General features: G+C 34.9%; 3 protein-coding genes across 3 annotated transcripts; all 3 read left to right on the forward strand.

Moving 5' to 3' along the window:
- Positions 1 to 8,419: 8,419 nt before the first annotated feature.
- Positions 8,420 to 8,911, forward strand: LOC142615920 (uncharacterized). Its single transcript, XM_075788829.1, has one exon. It carries the CDS (start codon positions 8,420 to 8,422, stop codon positions 8,909 to 8,911), a length of 492 nt encoding a protein of 163 aa, XP_075644944.1.
- A 40-nt stretch (positions 8,912 to 8,951) lies between these two features.
- LOC142615921 (uncharacterized) lies at positions 8,952 to 9,446 on the forward strand. Its single transcript, XM_075788830.1, has 2 exons — positions 8,952 to 9,017; positions 9,123 to 9,446. Exons 1-2 carry the CDS (start codon positions 8,952 to 8,954, stop codon positions 9,444 to 9,446), a joined length of 390 nt encoding a protein of 129 aa, XP_075644945.1.
- A 218-nt stretch (positions 9,447 to 9,664) lies between these two features.
- Positions 9,665 to 13,410, forward strand: LOC142617822 (uncharacterized). The gene is made up of 2 exons (XM_075790781.1): positions 9,665 to 12,169; positions 13,025 to 13,410. The coding sequence occupies exons 1-2, from the start codon at positions 9,685 to 9,687 to the stop codon at positions 13,363 to 13,365; spliced, it is 2,826 nt and encodes a 941-aa protein (XP_075646896.1). The 5' UTR covers positions 9,665 to 9,684; the 3' UTR covers positions 13,366 to 13,410.
- The last annotated feature ends 226 nt before the right edge of the window (positions 13,411 to 13,636 follow it).

Consider the following 13,636-nt stretch of genomic DNA (forward strand, 5'->3'; position numbering starts at 1 on the left):
GAAAGAGATAGTGACAAATTTATAGTAGAGGGTGTGAATAAGAAGAGACAAAAATAGAGGAAGATGAAAAGAAATAGGAAAAATGATATTAATGCAGAGGGTAGTGGGGAGATGAAAATGTAAGGGAGGGAGAAAGGTTGGAGAAGTAGTGGGAAGATGAAAAGGTAAGGAAAGAAGAAAGGTTAGAAAGGTATAAATATTAAAAAAATAATTGTTAAAAACAATTATAGAAAAATTAGAAAGAAAAAAAATAATGATGTGAACACTGATGTGGCTCAACTGAAGCGCAGTAATAATAAATGCTACGCTTCAGCTTTTAGATATACATATATATATATATATATATATATATATATATTGAAATGCTGACATGGCAGAATCTAAACCATTAAATCATTAAAGAGTGGTTAGGATTTAATGAACTCTACTTGGTAGAGTACCTAGGAACTCTAGAGGATCTGAATCCAATATATATATAAATGTGATTGTTCAACTAACACAAACGTTAGTTGAAGTTGAACCATAGAAGTGAAAATATTGAACGTGTATAAGAATAATATATGAAAATTAACAGATTTATAAGAAAATTGAAGAATTACAAAGAGAAGATTAATGTGTTAATACAGTTTTTATGTGTTGGGATTTCACTATTGGTTTCTGGCTTCATAGGGGTGGTATTCAATGACTCAGACCTTTGTTATTGATTTCTATTCCACAAAGTTTAAACCAACCAAACAAATAATCGATTGCGAGTCAAGAATTGAGTTGAAACCAGGCTGGCTGTGTGGTAATACAGCGTGCTATAACAAGAATAAGTTTTGAATGTCTCTATTTTAAGTTCAAGAATTAGGGACTGTTTGTTAGTGTTATTTAAACAACAGTTTTCGTTATTTAGATAACACAATACGTATTTTCATAACACTTTTTTACCTACACGTATTTTCATAACAAATGTAACATTGTTTGGAATTAGTGTGTTTTTTACTCAAAATCCCATTGTGGGTCTGAATTTATCAATCCCCATATATGTGTAATCGGCCTTTTAAAAAAACAATTTCATTTTTCTTGTAACTTCATTTAGTAAACCTTCAAGAAGTTCAAGTTTCTCTCACTATCCCAGCAAAACATTTAATTATAAAAACAAGGGAAGTTTAGGTTTTATCTAGAGATATAAACTTTATTTTTTCCTTTTAGAAGAAAGGATAAATGTTGATTTCATAGTTAGGAATTAGGAGTTGAAAATCCTTTAGTTTTTATTTTTATTAATGTTATATATATACTTCTTTTTAGAAGAAGGTTTTATATATATATATATATATATATATAGTCCGGCTCCGCACTCAATCTACGATCCACCGAGAATGATACAATGTTTCATATCTCCACTAGCTTTGTGCGGCTACTTAAATTAGTCAAGCACTGAAATTCCATGTATACTTCCACAATGTTACGTGCAAAGCACTGTGTGGGTCCAGCCGGAATGCCTTGTCAAAGCTCTTTTATGAGCTTGCCTCATAAAGTCTTCAAGTCAGTCATGTCTCTTAGGCTGCGTTTGTTTTAATGTAAAATATTTTCGGGTGTAAAATATATTTTTAGGAAAGGATAATAATTTCTAGCGTTTTGTGGCATTTTAGAAAATATTTTGAAAAATATTTTTTAATGTTTGGTTGTGTTCTTGAAAATACTATAGAAAACACATTTTCTGCTTGTTGCTCACATTTTCTCACATATTCTTAGCTTCCAAACATATATATAATTTCATTTCTCAATACAGAAACACAAAAGAAACAAAACCCAAAAAAAAAAAACCATCAAATCCGGTTAGAGAAGAACGAAGAGAGAGAGAGAGAAAGGCGACTGAGTTCGATCTAGAGGCGAGCTCACGCGGTGGAGGCAAAGGCGAGCACGATCAGACCGAGTTAATCGGAGATGGGTTTGAGCACAACAGAGGAGTTGAGGCGACGCGAATCAAATCGGCGATGGGTTTGAGCAGCTCGATTAGACCGGCGAGGCCGTGGGTCGGAGACTGGATCTGGGCTTTACCTACGATAGCTCTCTCCGGCAATAGCTCTTGGGCTTTGGGTGAGTGATGAGAGTGAGTGAGGAGAGAAATTTTTTGAGAGAATGGCAATGGTTTGAAGGTAAAATGAAAGTGGAAAATGATTTACAAGTGAGGGGGGCTATTTTACAGTCAACAAGGAAAAGGAAATTCGTTTGACCCAATTTTCTATAGGTACCAAACACACAAGCTGGTGTAAAATAATTTCTAGAAATCCTTTTTAGTAAAAAAAAAACGCAGCCTTAATAAGACTTGACTTAGGCATGTCAAAGCCCGAATGCCTTGTCAAAGCTCATTTATGAGCTTGCCTCAAAAAGTCTTCAAGTCAGCCATGTCTCTTAATGAGACTTGACTTAGGCATGTCTCACATGCTTGAAAAAAAAAAAAAAAGCTATTAGGGATGGCAATTTTTCCCATCATGTTTCTTTTCAATGAAAACAAACGCAGCCTTAATAAGACTTAACTTAGGCATGTTCAAAGCCCAAATGCCTTGTCAAAGCTCATTTATGAGCTTGCCTCAAAAAGTCTTCAAGTCAGCCATGTCTCTTAATGAGACTTGACTTAGGCATGTCTCACATGCTTGAAAAAAAAAAAAAGGCTATTAGGGATGGCAATTTTTCTCACCATGTTTCTTTTCAGTCAAAACAAATGCAGCCTTAATGAGACTTGACTTAGGCATGTCTCACATGCTTGAAAAAAAAAAAAAAAGGCTATTAGGGATGGCAATTTTTCTCACCATGTTTCTTTTCAGTCAAAACAAATGCAGCCTTAATGAGACTTGCCTTAGGCATGTCAAAGCCCGAATGCCTTGTCAAAGAGCTTGCCTCAAAAAGTCTTCAAGTCAGCCATGTCTCTTAATGAGACTTGACTTAGGCATGTCTCACATGCTTGAAAAAAAATAATAAAAAAAAAGGCTATTAAGGATGGCAATTTTTCCCACCCTGTTTGACTCATTCCTCCCCGCTTCGTCTTATACGAGTTTTTTTCGCCCCACAAAGGTGGTGGGGCGGGAATAAAGTGAGATTTTAGTCTCGTACCACGGGGCAAGGCGGGAATGAGTTTAAACTTTTAGATCTAACCTACCCCGCCTCATCTTTGCCCCGCTCAGTATTGATAAGGGTTAAATTATAAATTTTTCATACCCTAAAACTCTACTATTTAAACAAACATATCATTAACTTATTTTATTTTACCCAACAAAGTTTTCTGTCTTTTTTTTTCTCTAGCAAGGTTAAAAATAAGGTACCAATTTTAACATTTTCTTTTGTCTTATAAACAAATTTATATACTATTGAATCATTGATTTTGTATTATGAGATTTTTGTTTTTGTTGTGATATTGTGTTGTTAAACACTTTAATAATATTATTCAATTTTTGCTAAAAATTAGTTTGATTTAATGGGATAAATTTATTTGTCATTTCATGTATATTTTTATTAATGAAATAGATTTTATTATATGCAATTGTAATAGTTGTGGGCAAATTAAGGGCGTATTTAGATATCGCTTATTTTACTAAAATTAAAAAATTATTGCTGTAAGTACTATAAATAAAGGTAAAAGTTAGTTGAAATAGTACAGTAAGCCCATAAATAATGCCAAAAAGTGCAGTGGGGCCCATAAATAGTAGCAAAAATAAGCTGAATAGTTAAATAATTTTCATTTTTCATCTTAACCCAAATGCACACTAACAAAAAGTAGGGTTTTATAAGGTGGGGTGGAGCTTCACGGGGCCCTAAGGAGCAGGGACGGGGTAAGAAAGTTTTCTCTATCATGTGGGGCGGAGATGGGGTAAAACAAAACAATGCGGGGCGGGGGTGAAGACCTCATCCTTTGGACCCGCCCTGCCCCATTGCCATCCCTAAAGGCTATTCAACCTTGTGAGAAGAGTTGAAGCAGAGAGGCCATTTTCGGCCATTTGTGTGAGTTCTAGAGAAAGCAAGAAACACAGAGAAAGAGAGCTTCAGTAAAGGTGTTGTCCAAAGAGATAAAGAGATACACGGTGAGAGTGTGAGAGAGTGGGGGAAAAAAAAAAGACATTTTTTTTTGCTCAAGCTACACAAGAAGATAAATTAGTGCTCTCTTGGAGTTTTTGAGTGCTACAACCATGGAGAGTTGTGGTGAGATTGTATTTATTTGTTGTATATCTAATTTATTGTGGACTCAAGTTTGATATATACTTGAGAGTTGTAATCTCTATTTTACAGTAAATATTTTTTGAAGCTGCCCGTGGTTTTTCCCTTATTAAAGGGTGTTCTTATTTCCATAGTATTGTTATTGCCTGATAATTATATATTTTAATTCACACATAGACAAAAGATTTAGGATTGTTCCCCAAGACCATTTTTCTCTGTCATCACTTCCACAATTATTTCAGGAGTAGACTTTGAATCAACTGTATGGTTCAAAGGGCACTTACTAATTAGTTGCGTGTGTAGAAAAATGGAAAATCATTGAATTCCAAGTGAGATGGCCATCTATGTCTTGCGTGACCTTCGTCTACTTTGACTGGACTAGAATTTTGGGACATGCCGAGTCTAGTCAAAGTGGAGGTTGGCTCATTCCAATTTGAGACTTCTTATTTTCACACATATGGTCGAATATTTTCACACATATTTGTTGTATATCCAATTTATTGTGGACTCAAGTTTGGTATAAACTTGAGAGTTGTAATCTCTATTTCACAGTGGATATGTTTTTAAGCTGCCTGTGGTTTTCCCTTATTAAAGGGTGTTCTTATTTCCATAGTATTGTTATTGCCTGATAATTATATATTTTAATTCACACATAGACAAAAGATTTAGGATTGTTCCCCAAGACCATTTTTCTCTGTCATCACTTCCACAATTATTTCAGGAGTAGACTTTGAATCAACTGTATGGTTCAAAGGGCACTTACTAATTAGTTGCGTGTGTAGAAAAATGGAAAATCATTGAATTCCAAGTGATGGCCATCTATGTCTTGCGTGACCTTCGTCTACTTTGACTGGACTAGAATTTTGGGACATGCCGAGTTTAGTCAAAGTGGAGGTTGGCTCATTCCAATTTGAGACTTCTTATTTTCACACATATGGTCGAATATAAAAACACCACCCTCGTAGCAACAAGAATCATAACCTATAAATTACACTTGCTCTCTCTTGCACACTGTCAAGATGCTAATAGAAATGCCATCTATTCTACTGCTCCTTCTCTTGGGTTTTCTCTTAGTGCAGCCATGCATACCTCACTTGTCCCAATCTTCCAACAACTTTACCGATCAATCAGCCCTTATTGCCTTCAAATCTAAATTCACTTTTGCTCCAAACGATACTGTCTTCACTGCAGCTGGTAACTGGTCCACAACAACAAACTACTGTGAGTGGTTTGGGGTCTCTTGCAGTCGACGCAGACAAAGAGTTACGGCTTTGAACCTTTCCAACGTGGGTCTCCACGGCACCATTTCACCTCACATTGGCAACCTCTCCTTCCTAGTCTCACTTGATCTTTTTAACAACAGCTTCTATGGTTTTCTGCCCCATGAGATAAGTCGTCTACACCGCTTGAGGCAACTTCAGTTGAAAAACAACTTATTGGAAGGTAGTATCCAGTGACGGAGCTATTCTTGGACTTGGGGGGGCAGTGGCCCCCCCCAGATTTTCAAAAAAAAATTTTAGTATATATATAACATATTATTTTTAGCAATTTTCTTCAATAAAAATTATATTTTGCCCCCCTCTCATAATATTATTGATATTTTCAAATGCTTAAAAAAAAAATAGCCCAGTAACAAAAATTAAGCCCAAACAACTCCTCAAAACAAACGTAAGCAAAAAAAAAAATCAAAAATCAAAAATCAAAAATCAAAAATCAAAGCCGGTTCTAATTAGATATCTACCTAGGCTAGGAGTGGGAAACACCCCCACTTACCTCACACATATAATAAAAGGAAAAAAAGAGAAGGGGATTTCTAACTCTAAGCCATTTAAAAAAAAGAAAAAAAAAGAAAACCTAACTAACTTACGGCTGAACACAAAGGAGAGGAATTTGGCAGCCAGCAGCAGAAGCAAAAGTATCCTCTCATGTCTCATCTCATATTGAATCCTTGTTTGAGATGATTTACTTTTTGTAATGTGTTGATTGTTGACACTTGATATTGTTGTGGCTTGTAAGTTGTAAAGAAAACTTAAAAGAGAACACAAAGCAACTAAGCGCAGGGACTAGAGAGGGAAGTTAGTAGTCAGGAAAGCTGGCCTGGAGGCTGGAGCCTGGGAGTTGGGACGGAGACGGAAAAACTCTAAACAGAGAGTAAAGAGAGAGTTAAAAGAGAGGTAGAATTATTACTCACCTATCTTTCATATTTGTCTTTTGCCATACTTTATATTCTTTTATACATGAAAAGCTCTATCTGACCATTGACAAACACAATTACACAATCCCACACGCCACATCAACTCCCATCATTAATGTTTTGTAATTTTTTTTTTTAAGTTTTGTTTTTAGCAATAGCATGTGGCTGTGATGCTTTGTCATTTGTGATTTTTTTCTTCATCTGACAATTGACAAACACACTTAGGCAACCCCACACGCAACATCAACTCTCACCATTAATGTTTTGTAATTTTTTTTTTTTTTTAAAGTTTTGTTTTTAGCAATTGGATGTGGCTGTCATGTTTTGTTATTTGTAATTTTTTTTTTTAGTTTTGTCTTTAGTGTTTTTGTCTATTAGTTAGTGTCTTTTAAAACATTAAAGTTAAGTAAATAATTAAAAAGATTATTTGTAATTTTAAAATTTATTGGGCCATTGTTGAATGTTTGTGTGCATAGTATTTATCTATTGTGTGTAATGATTATAGATTATTGACCATATAATAACATAATAATTTCAAATTATATTTTATTTGTAGATTATGAAAAAGTCAACTACCATATTTGATTTTTTCAAAAGAAAAGCTTCAAATAGTTTAGAAGCTAATACTAGCGATGCAACATTGCCAACCACTAATGTTGAGGAAAATCCTGATGCCCCAATTGAGGAAAATCTCGACATCCCAATTGAGGAAAATCCTGATGAACCTGTTGAGGAAAATCTTGATGTCCCTTTTGAGGAAAATTCTCAAACAAAATTTCAAAAGGTTGATATGAGTTCGTTGCAATTAGAACGTGATCCTGGATTGCGTAGACAAATATATACTTATCATGTTGATCAACGAGATGAGATCCGGCGACGTTACATTACGTTGGGTCCATACCAAATTTCGTTTTAAAAAATTTTTAAAATCTAAGAAGGGTCGAAGCTTTCAAGGTTCTTGGTATGAAGATGATCGCTTTAAGCCATGGCTTGAATATTCTCCTAAAAAAGATGCCGCTTTTTGTCTACTCGCTTTCTCTTTCATAAGCCAATCTGGGCATGATGGACAAAATGCATTCACAGCTTAACGGATTTAAGAATTGGAAGAAAGTGAGAAATGGTGAAAGTCGTTCTTTTAGTCTTCATATGGGGAAAGATCTTAACTCCACTCATAGATTTGCCCATAAAGCGTGCCAGGATTTGATGAACCAAATGGCCTCAACACATAGACAGGTAGTGGGCAATTTCACTTCGTAACAAATTGTAAATAATCGAGTACGATTGAAGGCTTCAATTGATGTTGTTCGACATCTTGCCTTGCAAGCTATTGCTTTTAGAGGTCGAGATGAAAGCTCTACTTCAACCAATCGGGGAAACTTTCTTACGACATTGGATTTGATGGTGGGCTATAATAATAATGTTGTTGAAATAATGGCAAAAGCTCCAAAAAATGCCACCTACACATCACCTGAAATTCAAAAAGAAATTCTACATGTTATTTCAACCAGAGTGAAGAAGGCAATTAGGGAAGAAATTGGTGATGCAAAGTTTTGCATATTGGTTGATGAAGCTCGTGATGAGTCCATGAAAGAGCAAATGGCTGTGGTTTTAAGATATGTTGATACAGCTGGCTTTGTGCGAGAACGATTTTATGGGATTGTTCATGTTGTTGACACTGCAGCAGTGACCCTTAAAAAGGAGATATATTATTTGCTCTCTAATCAGTGCTTAGATATCCAAAACATTCGGGGGCAAGGATATGATGGTGCAAGCAACATGCGGGGTGAGTGGAATGGATTACAAGCTTTGATTTTGAATGATTGTCCATATGCTTACTACATTCATTGTTTTGCACATCGTTTACAATTGGCATTAGTAGGAGCATCGAAAGCACTTGTCCCTCTTAATAGATTTTTCAATAAATTGATTTTGGTTATCAATAATATTCGTGCTTCATGCAAACGTATTGAGCAATTAAAAATTGCTTGAGCTTCTGACATTGCATATTTGATTGGGAAAGGACTTAATCAGATGGTCACTTTACAGCGACTTGGAGATACTCGTTGGGGTTCGCATTATAAATCGGTTTCTAACTTGATAAAGTTGTTTAGTCCAACATGTGAAGTTCTACTGAAAATCATGGATGAAGGAAATTCTTCACAAAAAGTAGAAGCAGAGTCTGCTTATGAGGTATTAATTTCATTTGAATTTGTCTTCATCTTGCATTTTGTTAATGAAACTATGGGAATCACTGATAAACTTTGTCAAGCTTTGCAAAACCAATCACAAGACATTTTAAATGCTATGCATTTAGTTTCATCCACTAAAAAGCTTATTCAACAATTTAGAGATGAGAAATGGGATGACTTACTAGCTACTGTGATATCATTTTGTAAGAAACGTGGTATAGATATCCTCGATATGAATGCTCGTTATGTTGCAAGATTTGGTCGATCTCGTCATCAACAAGAGGACTTTAAAAATGAGCATTATTATAAAGTAGATATTTTTAATGCAGAATAGATTCTCAATTACAGTGAACTAAATCATCGGTTTAGCGAGCATGCCATGGAGTTACTTACGCTTAGCTCGCCCTCTAGACCCTCGAGAGGCATATGAATCTTTTCGAGTTAGTGATATTTGTTCATTGGTAGATAAATTTTATCCAATAGACTTCACGATGATGAAAAGAATGATTTGAAAAAGGAACTTGATCTTTATAAGTATGATGTAGTTCAAAGATTCGGGGTTCAAGAATTTGAAAAATATTTCTGAATTGTGCCAATGGATGGTGAGAACTAGAAAATCAGAAATCTATCCGCTTATTTGTAGAGTGGTCAAGCTTGTGCTTACTCTTCCCGTTTCTACTGCAACTACAGAGCGAGCATTTTCAGCTATGAATGTCATCAAAACTGACCTTCGCAACAAAATGGAAGATGAGTTTTTGTTAGACGCTATGATGTTATTCATTGAAAGGGACATTGCTGCGACAATTAGTACGGATTCAATCATAGATGATTTCGAAGATTTAAAAAGACGGCGAGTTCCATTTTCATAAATAATTGCATTGTAATATCTTTAAAAAAAAAAAATTCTGTATTTTTCTTTGTTGATGGTTTATTAAATGAATGTTTATTTGGAGTTTCATTTTTTTTTTTATACTTCTACCCCCCCTAACTCCAAGTCCTGGCTCCGTCCCTGGTAGTATCCCTCCAACTATACATAATTGCCAGAAACTTGAATATTTATCTCTTTCACGAAACAAGTTAAGTGGTGGCATACCTAAAGAGTTAGGCATGTTACCTATGCTTCGCAAATTATACCTCGGTTTTAACAGTCTTAAGGGCGCAATTCCAAGGTCCCTCGGCAATGTGTCGTCATTAGAGATATTGAATTTGGAACTCAATAACCTCACTGGTACATTCCCTGTTGTCATCTTTAACCTGTCTTTTATAACGAATATTGCTGTTACAGAAAATCACATCTCAGGAACTCTTCCGATGGATCTTTGCATGCATTGTCCTAATCTTCAAGGTCTGTATATTTCCAAGAACGAATTCACCGGTAATCTTCCCTCACATTTTAATCACTGTAGAGAGCTTTCACTCTTATCTTTGGCATCCAATAAGTTTCATGGAAGTATTCCAAAAGGTTTTGGGAGTTTAGAAAAGCTTGAAATTCTTAATCTTGCAGATAACAACTTAACTGAAAATATACCTCCTATCATCAGCAACCTGTCCATGTTACAAAAGTTTGCCATCAGCAACAACAACATTAGAGGTAGCATTCCAAGTGATTTATGGCATCTCCAAAATCTGAATATTTTGCAATTTTCCCTGAATTATCTCACCGGAACAATACCCCAAAATATTTTCAACATTACATCTCTAAAATTGCTCGACTTGGTGGGAAATTTTTTGTCTGGAGATCTTCCATTAGATACTAAGATCTCTTGCCCCAATCTTGAAATTCTGAATCTTGATTATAACAAATTCAGTGGTCATATCCCATCATATCTTTCAAATTGTTCCAACCTCATCCTAGTAGATTTTACTCAAAATTTACTCTCTGGGCCAATACCCAAAAGTCTTGGAAACTTGAAATTTCTCAAAATACTTCGTCTGGGTGATAATCAGCTAACTGGAGAGCCTGGAGATCAAGAGCATAGTTTCCTTACATCTTTAGCTAGTTGCAGATTTTTGGAGGAGATAACCACATCCTTCAATCCCTTGAATATTTCAATTCCGGATGCCATTGGAAACCTTTCAGTTTCACTTATATACATTTTTGCAGATCGATGCCAAATAAAGGGTCAAATTCCAATGGGAATGGGTTCCTTGAAAAACTTGAGCGTGCTTGAATTGACGGGTAATAGTTTGACAGGAAAAATACCATCATCATTTGGGGGATTGGAGAGCTTGCAAAGATTGCATCTTGGGGACAACAAGATTGAAGGATTCCTTCCAAAACAACTTTGTAAATTAAAGAATTTGGGAGAATTGGTTCTCTCAAATAATAGTCTCTTCGGATCCATCCCAAATTGCATTGGAAACCTCAGTCTCTTGCAAACATTAAACTTGAGTTATAATGGGTTAACATCATCAATCCCATCGATTTTGTGGAGTCTTAAAAATCTAATATTCTTAGATTTATCATCAAATTCCCTTGTCAAATCATTGTCTCAAAACATGACAAAATTGGTTGCTATTGTACACTTGGACTTATCTCGTAATTTAATTACTGGAAATATTCCAAGTATCATTGGTGCTTTTGAAAGCCTAAGTTATCTAAACTTGTCAAAGAACTCTTTCCAAGGAGACATTCCACAATCTTTTGGACAATTGAAAGGATTGGAAAAACTAGATCTCTCGTACAATAATCTCTCTGGTTCAATTCCCAAGTCTCTTACGGCACTTCCATTTCTCAATTATTTGAATTTGTCCTTCAATAACTTATCAGGAGAAATCCCATCCAGCGGATCTTTTGGAAACTTTACAAGGAAATCATTTTTAGGTAATGAAGCACTTTGTGGGAATCCAATTTTTGAAGTTCCATCTTGCACAAAACCGAGTTCTGGAGGATTAAAGGTGAAACAACTTTTGCTCAAATATATTGTACATGTCATTGCATCCTTTATAATCTTTGCATCACTGGTCATTATGCTGAGAAGACATCCAAGATGTAACATACATATTCTAGGTTTACCTATCACTTTGCCGTCTGTCGATTATAGAATGATATCATATCATGAGCTTTGTTGTGGGACAAACAACTTCTGCGAAAGCAACTTGCTTGGAACTGGAGGTTTTAGTTCTGTGTACAAAGGGACACTGTCTGATGGGACTATTGTTGCTGTCAAAGTTTTAAATCTGCAATTAGAGGGTGCTTTCAAAAGTTTTGATGTTGAATGCATGGTGTTAAGGGCAATCCGACATAGGAATCTAGTTAAAGTTATAAGTACATGCTCCAACCCGGAGTTTAGAGCTTTGGTACTACAGTACATGTCAAATGGTAGTCTTGAAAAGTGGTTATACTCTCACAACTATTGTTTGAATCTTGTTCAAAGAGTAAGCATTATGGTTGATGTTGCATTAGCATTGGATTATCTCCATAATGGTCAATCAGAACCTGTAGTTCATTGTGATTTGAAGCCAAATAATATCCTCCTAGATGAAGACATGGTTGCACATGTGGGTGACTTTGGCATTGCAAAGATTTTAGCCGAAAATAAAGACGTAACACAAACCAAAACCCTGGGTACTATTGGCTACATCGCACCAGGTATATTAATTCACCTCTACTTATTTAATTACTAGGCTAATTTCATGAATAACCTTAACAGTGGCTATTTGCAGGAAAAACAATGTGTTATGTGTGCCAGTTTTCATTAGCTCAAATTTGTAGTTGCTTTAAATTCATAGGATTATACACTATACTCAAAAGTATTTGTTTATGAGCCATGCTGACTAGTGAAATACGAATTAATTATATAGGATCAAGATAGTGTGAGTTTTAGTGTTGGACTAGTTAATAATACAATCATAATACTTGTTTGGCTTGCCTTATGCCCACTTATAACTCATTTTATAGCTGTTGACTATATACTAATGCACTTTTGGTATAGTTTATTTATTAAAAAAAAATCTTTCTTTACAAATCTGTTTATTTGAAAATGCTTTAAATAGAGAAAATGGAAGTTTTTAAAAAATAAAAAATATATATATTTTGAAAATGTGTGGTTTTAGACCACTTTACCAAAAAGACACTCAGTTGTCCTAAAATTGATTGAAAAAAACTTCCACTATGGTGACAAACCTCCAAGTTAATATAAATCATTCAAAGTCTAACTTAAACGGAGACACAAAGTAAGCCTAATAATTACTCCAAAATCCAAATAACAAAGATAAACCATTAGGACATAATAGGATCCCCAATAATAATAATGAACTATAAAACATAGGAATTAAATAAATAGAAGGAATCTAGTATATATGAATACGGTAAACACATTTCAAAAAAACAAACATGTATAAATGTGTGTAATATTGGTGTATTAAAAGGACATAATTGTAAAGTGCTTTTTTCAAGCATGTGGATCACTAACTTAAAACTTCTTGACAAATGTGAGCATGACAGAGTATGGTTTCGAAGGGAGAGTGTCCACCAAAAGTGACATTTATAGCTATGGGATAATATTATTGGAGATGATCACGAGAAAGAAACCCATCGATGATATGTTTGTTGGAGAACTTGCTATGAGGCAATGGATTTTATCACTACCTTACAAAATGGAAGTCGTGGACGAGGGTTTACTTAGGATAGAAGATGGAAGGGATGTAACTTTCATGCAAACTATTCTTTCATCTATCTTTGAATTAGGCTTAAGGTGCTCTGAAGAATTACCAGATCAAAGACTTGACATCAAAGAAGTGGTGACCAAGGTTAACAAAATCAAATTGGCACTTCTTGAAAACTGAAATAGGGGTATCTGATATCTAAGTTATTGCTTAAGTTCCTTGTGTGTGCTCACATAGATATGTTGTAAAGCAAGCTTTCATGTTTGTCTTCTTTATTTTTTATTTTTTTTTTTTTTGTCTTTTGCATAATTTTGATATGAACGAGGTTTATTCTCCATCCAACCCATCATTATGTGGTGATTAATAAATCCATCCAGTTGCATTAAATCATATGGCTCATTAAATTATTTAAACAAGTTACACAACTCATTAAATAGGTCATGTAAATAAA

This window comes from Castanea sativa, chromosome 11 (assembly GCF_040712315.1).
Source record: "Castanea sativa cultivar Marrone di Chiusa Pesio chromosome 11, ASM4071231v1".
Taxonomy (NCBI): Eukaryota; Viridiplantae; Streptophyta; class Magnoliopsida; order Fagales; family Fagaceae; genus Castanea; species Castanea sativa.

Bases quoted from the DNA above. Each gene is read 5' to 3' on its own strand.
- LOC142615920 (XM_075788829.1), top strand. From the start codon at position 8,420: ATGGTCACTTTACAGCGACTTGGAGATACTCGTTGGGGTTCGCATTAT.
- LOC142615921 (XM_075788830.1), top strand. From the start codon at position 8,952: ATGCCATGGAGTTACTTACGCTTAGCTCGCCCTCTAGACCCTCGAGAG. The intron at 9,018-9,122 runs GTTAGTGATATT...AGTATGATGTAG, and splicing joins AGGCATATGAATCTTTTCGA to TTCAAAGATTCGGGGTTCAA.
- LOC142617822 (XM_075790781.1), top strand. From the start codon at position 9,685: ATGTTACCTATGCTTCGCAAATTATACCTCGGTTTTAACAGTCTTAAG. The intron at 12,170-13,024 runs GTATATTAATTC...TGAGCATGACAG, and splicing joins TATTGGCTACATCGCACCAG to AGTATGGTTTCGAAGGGAGA.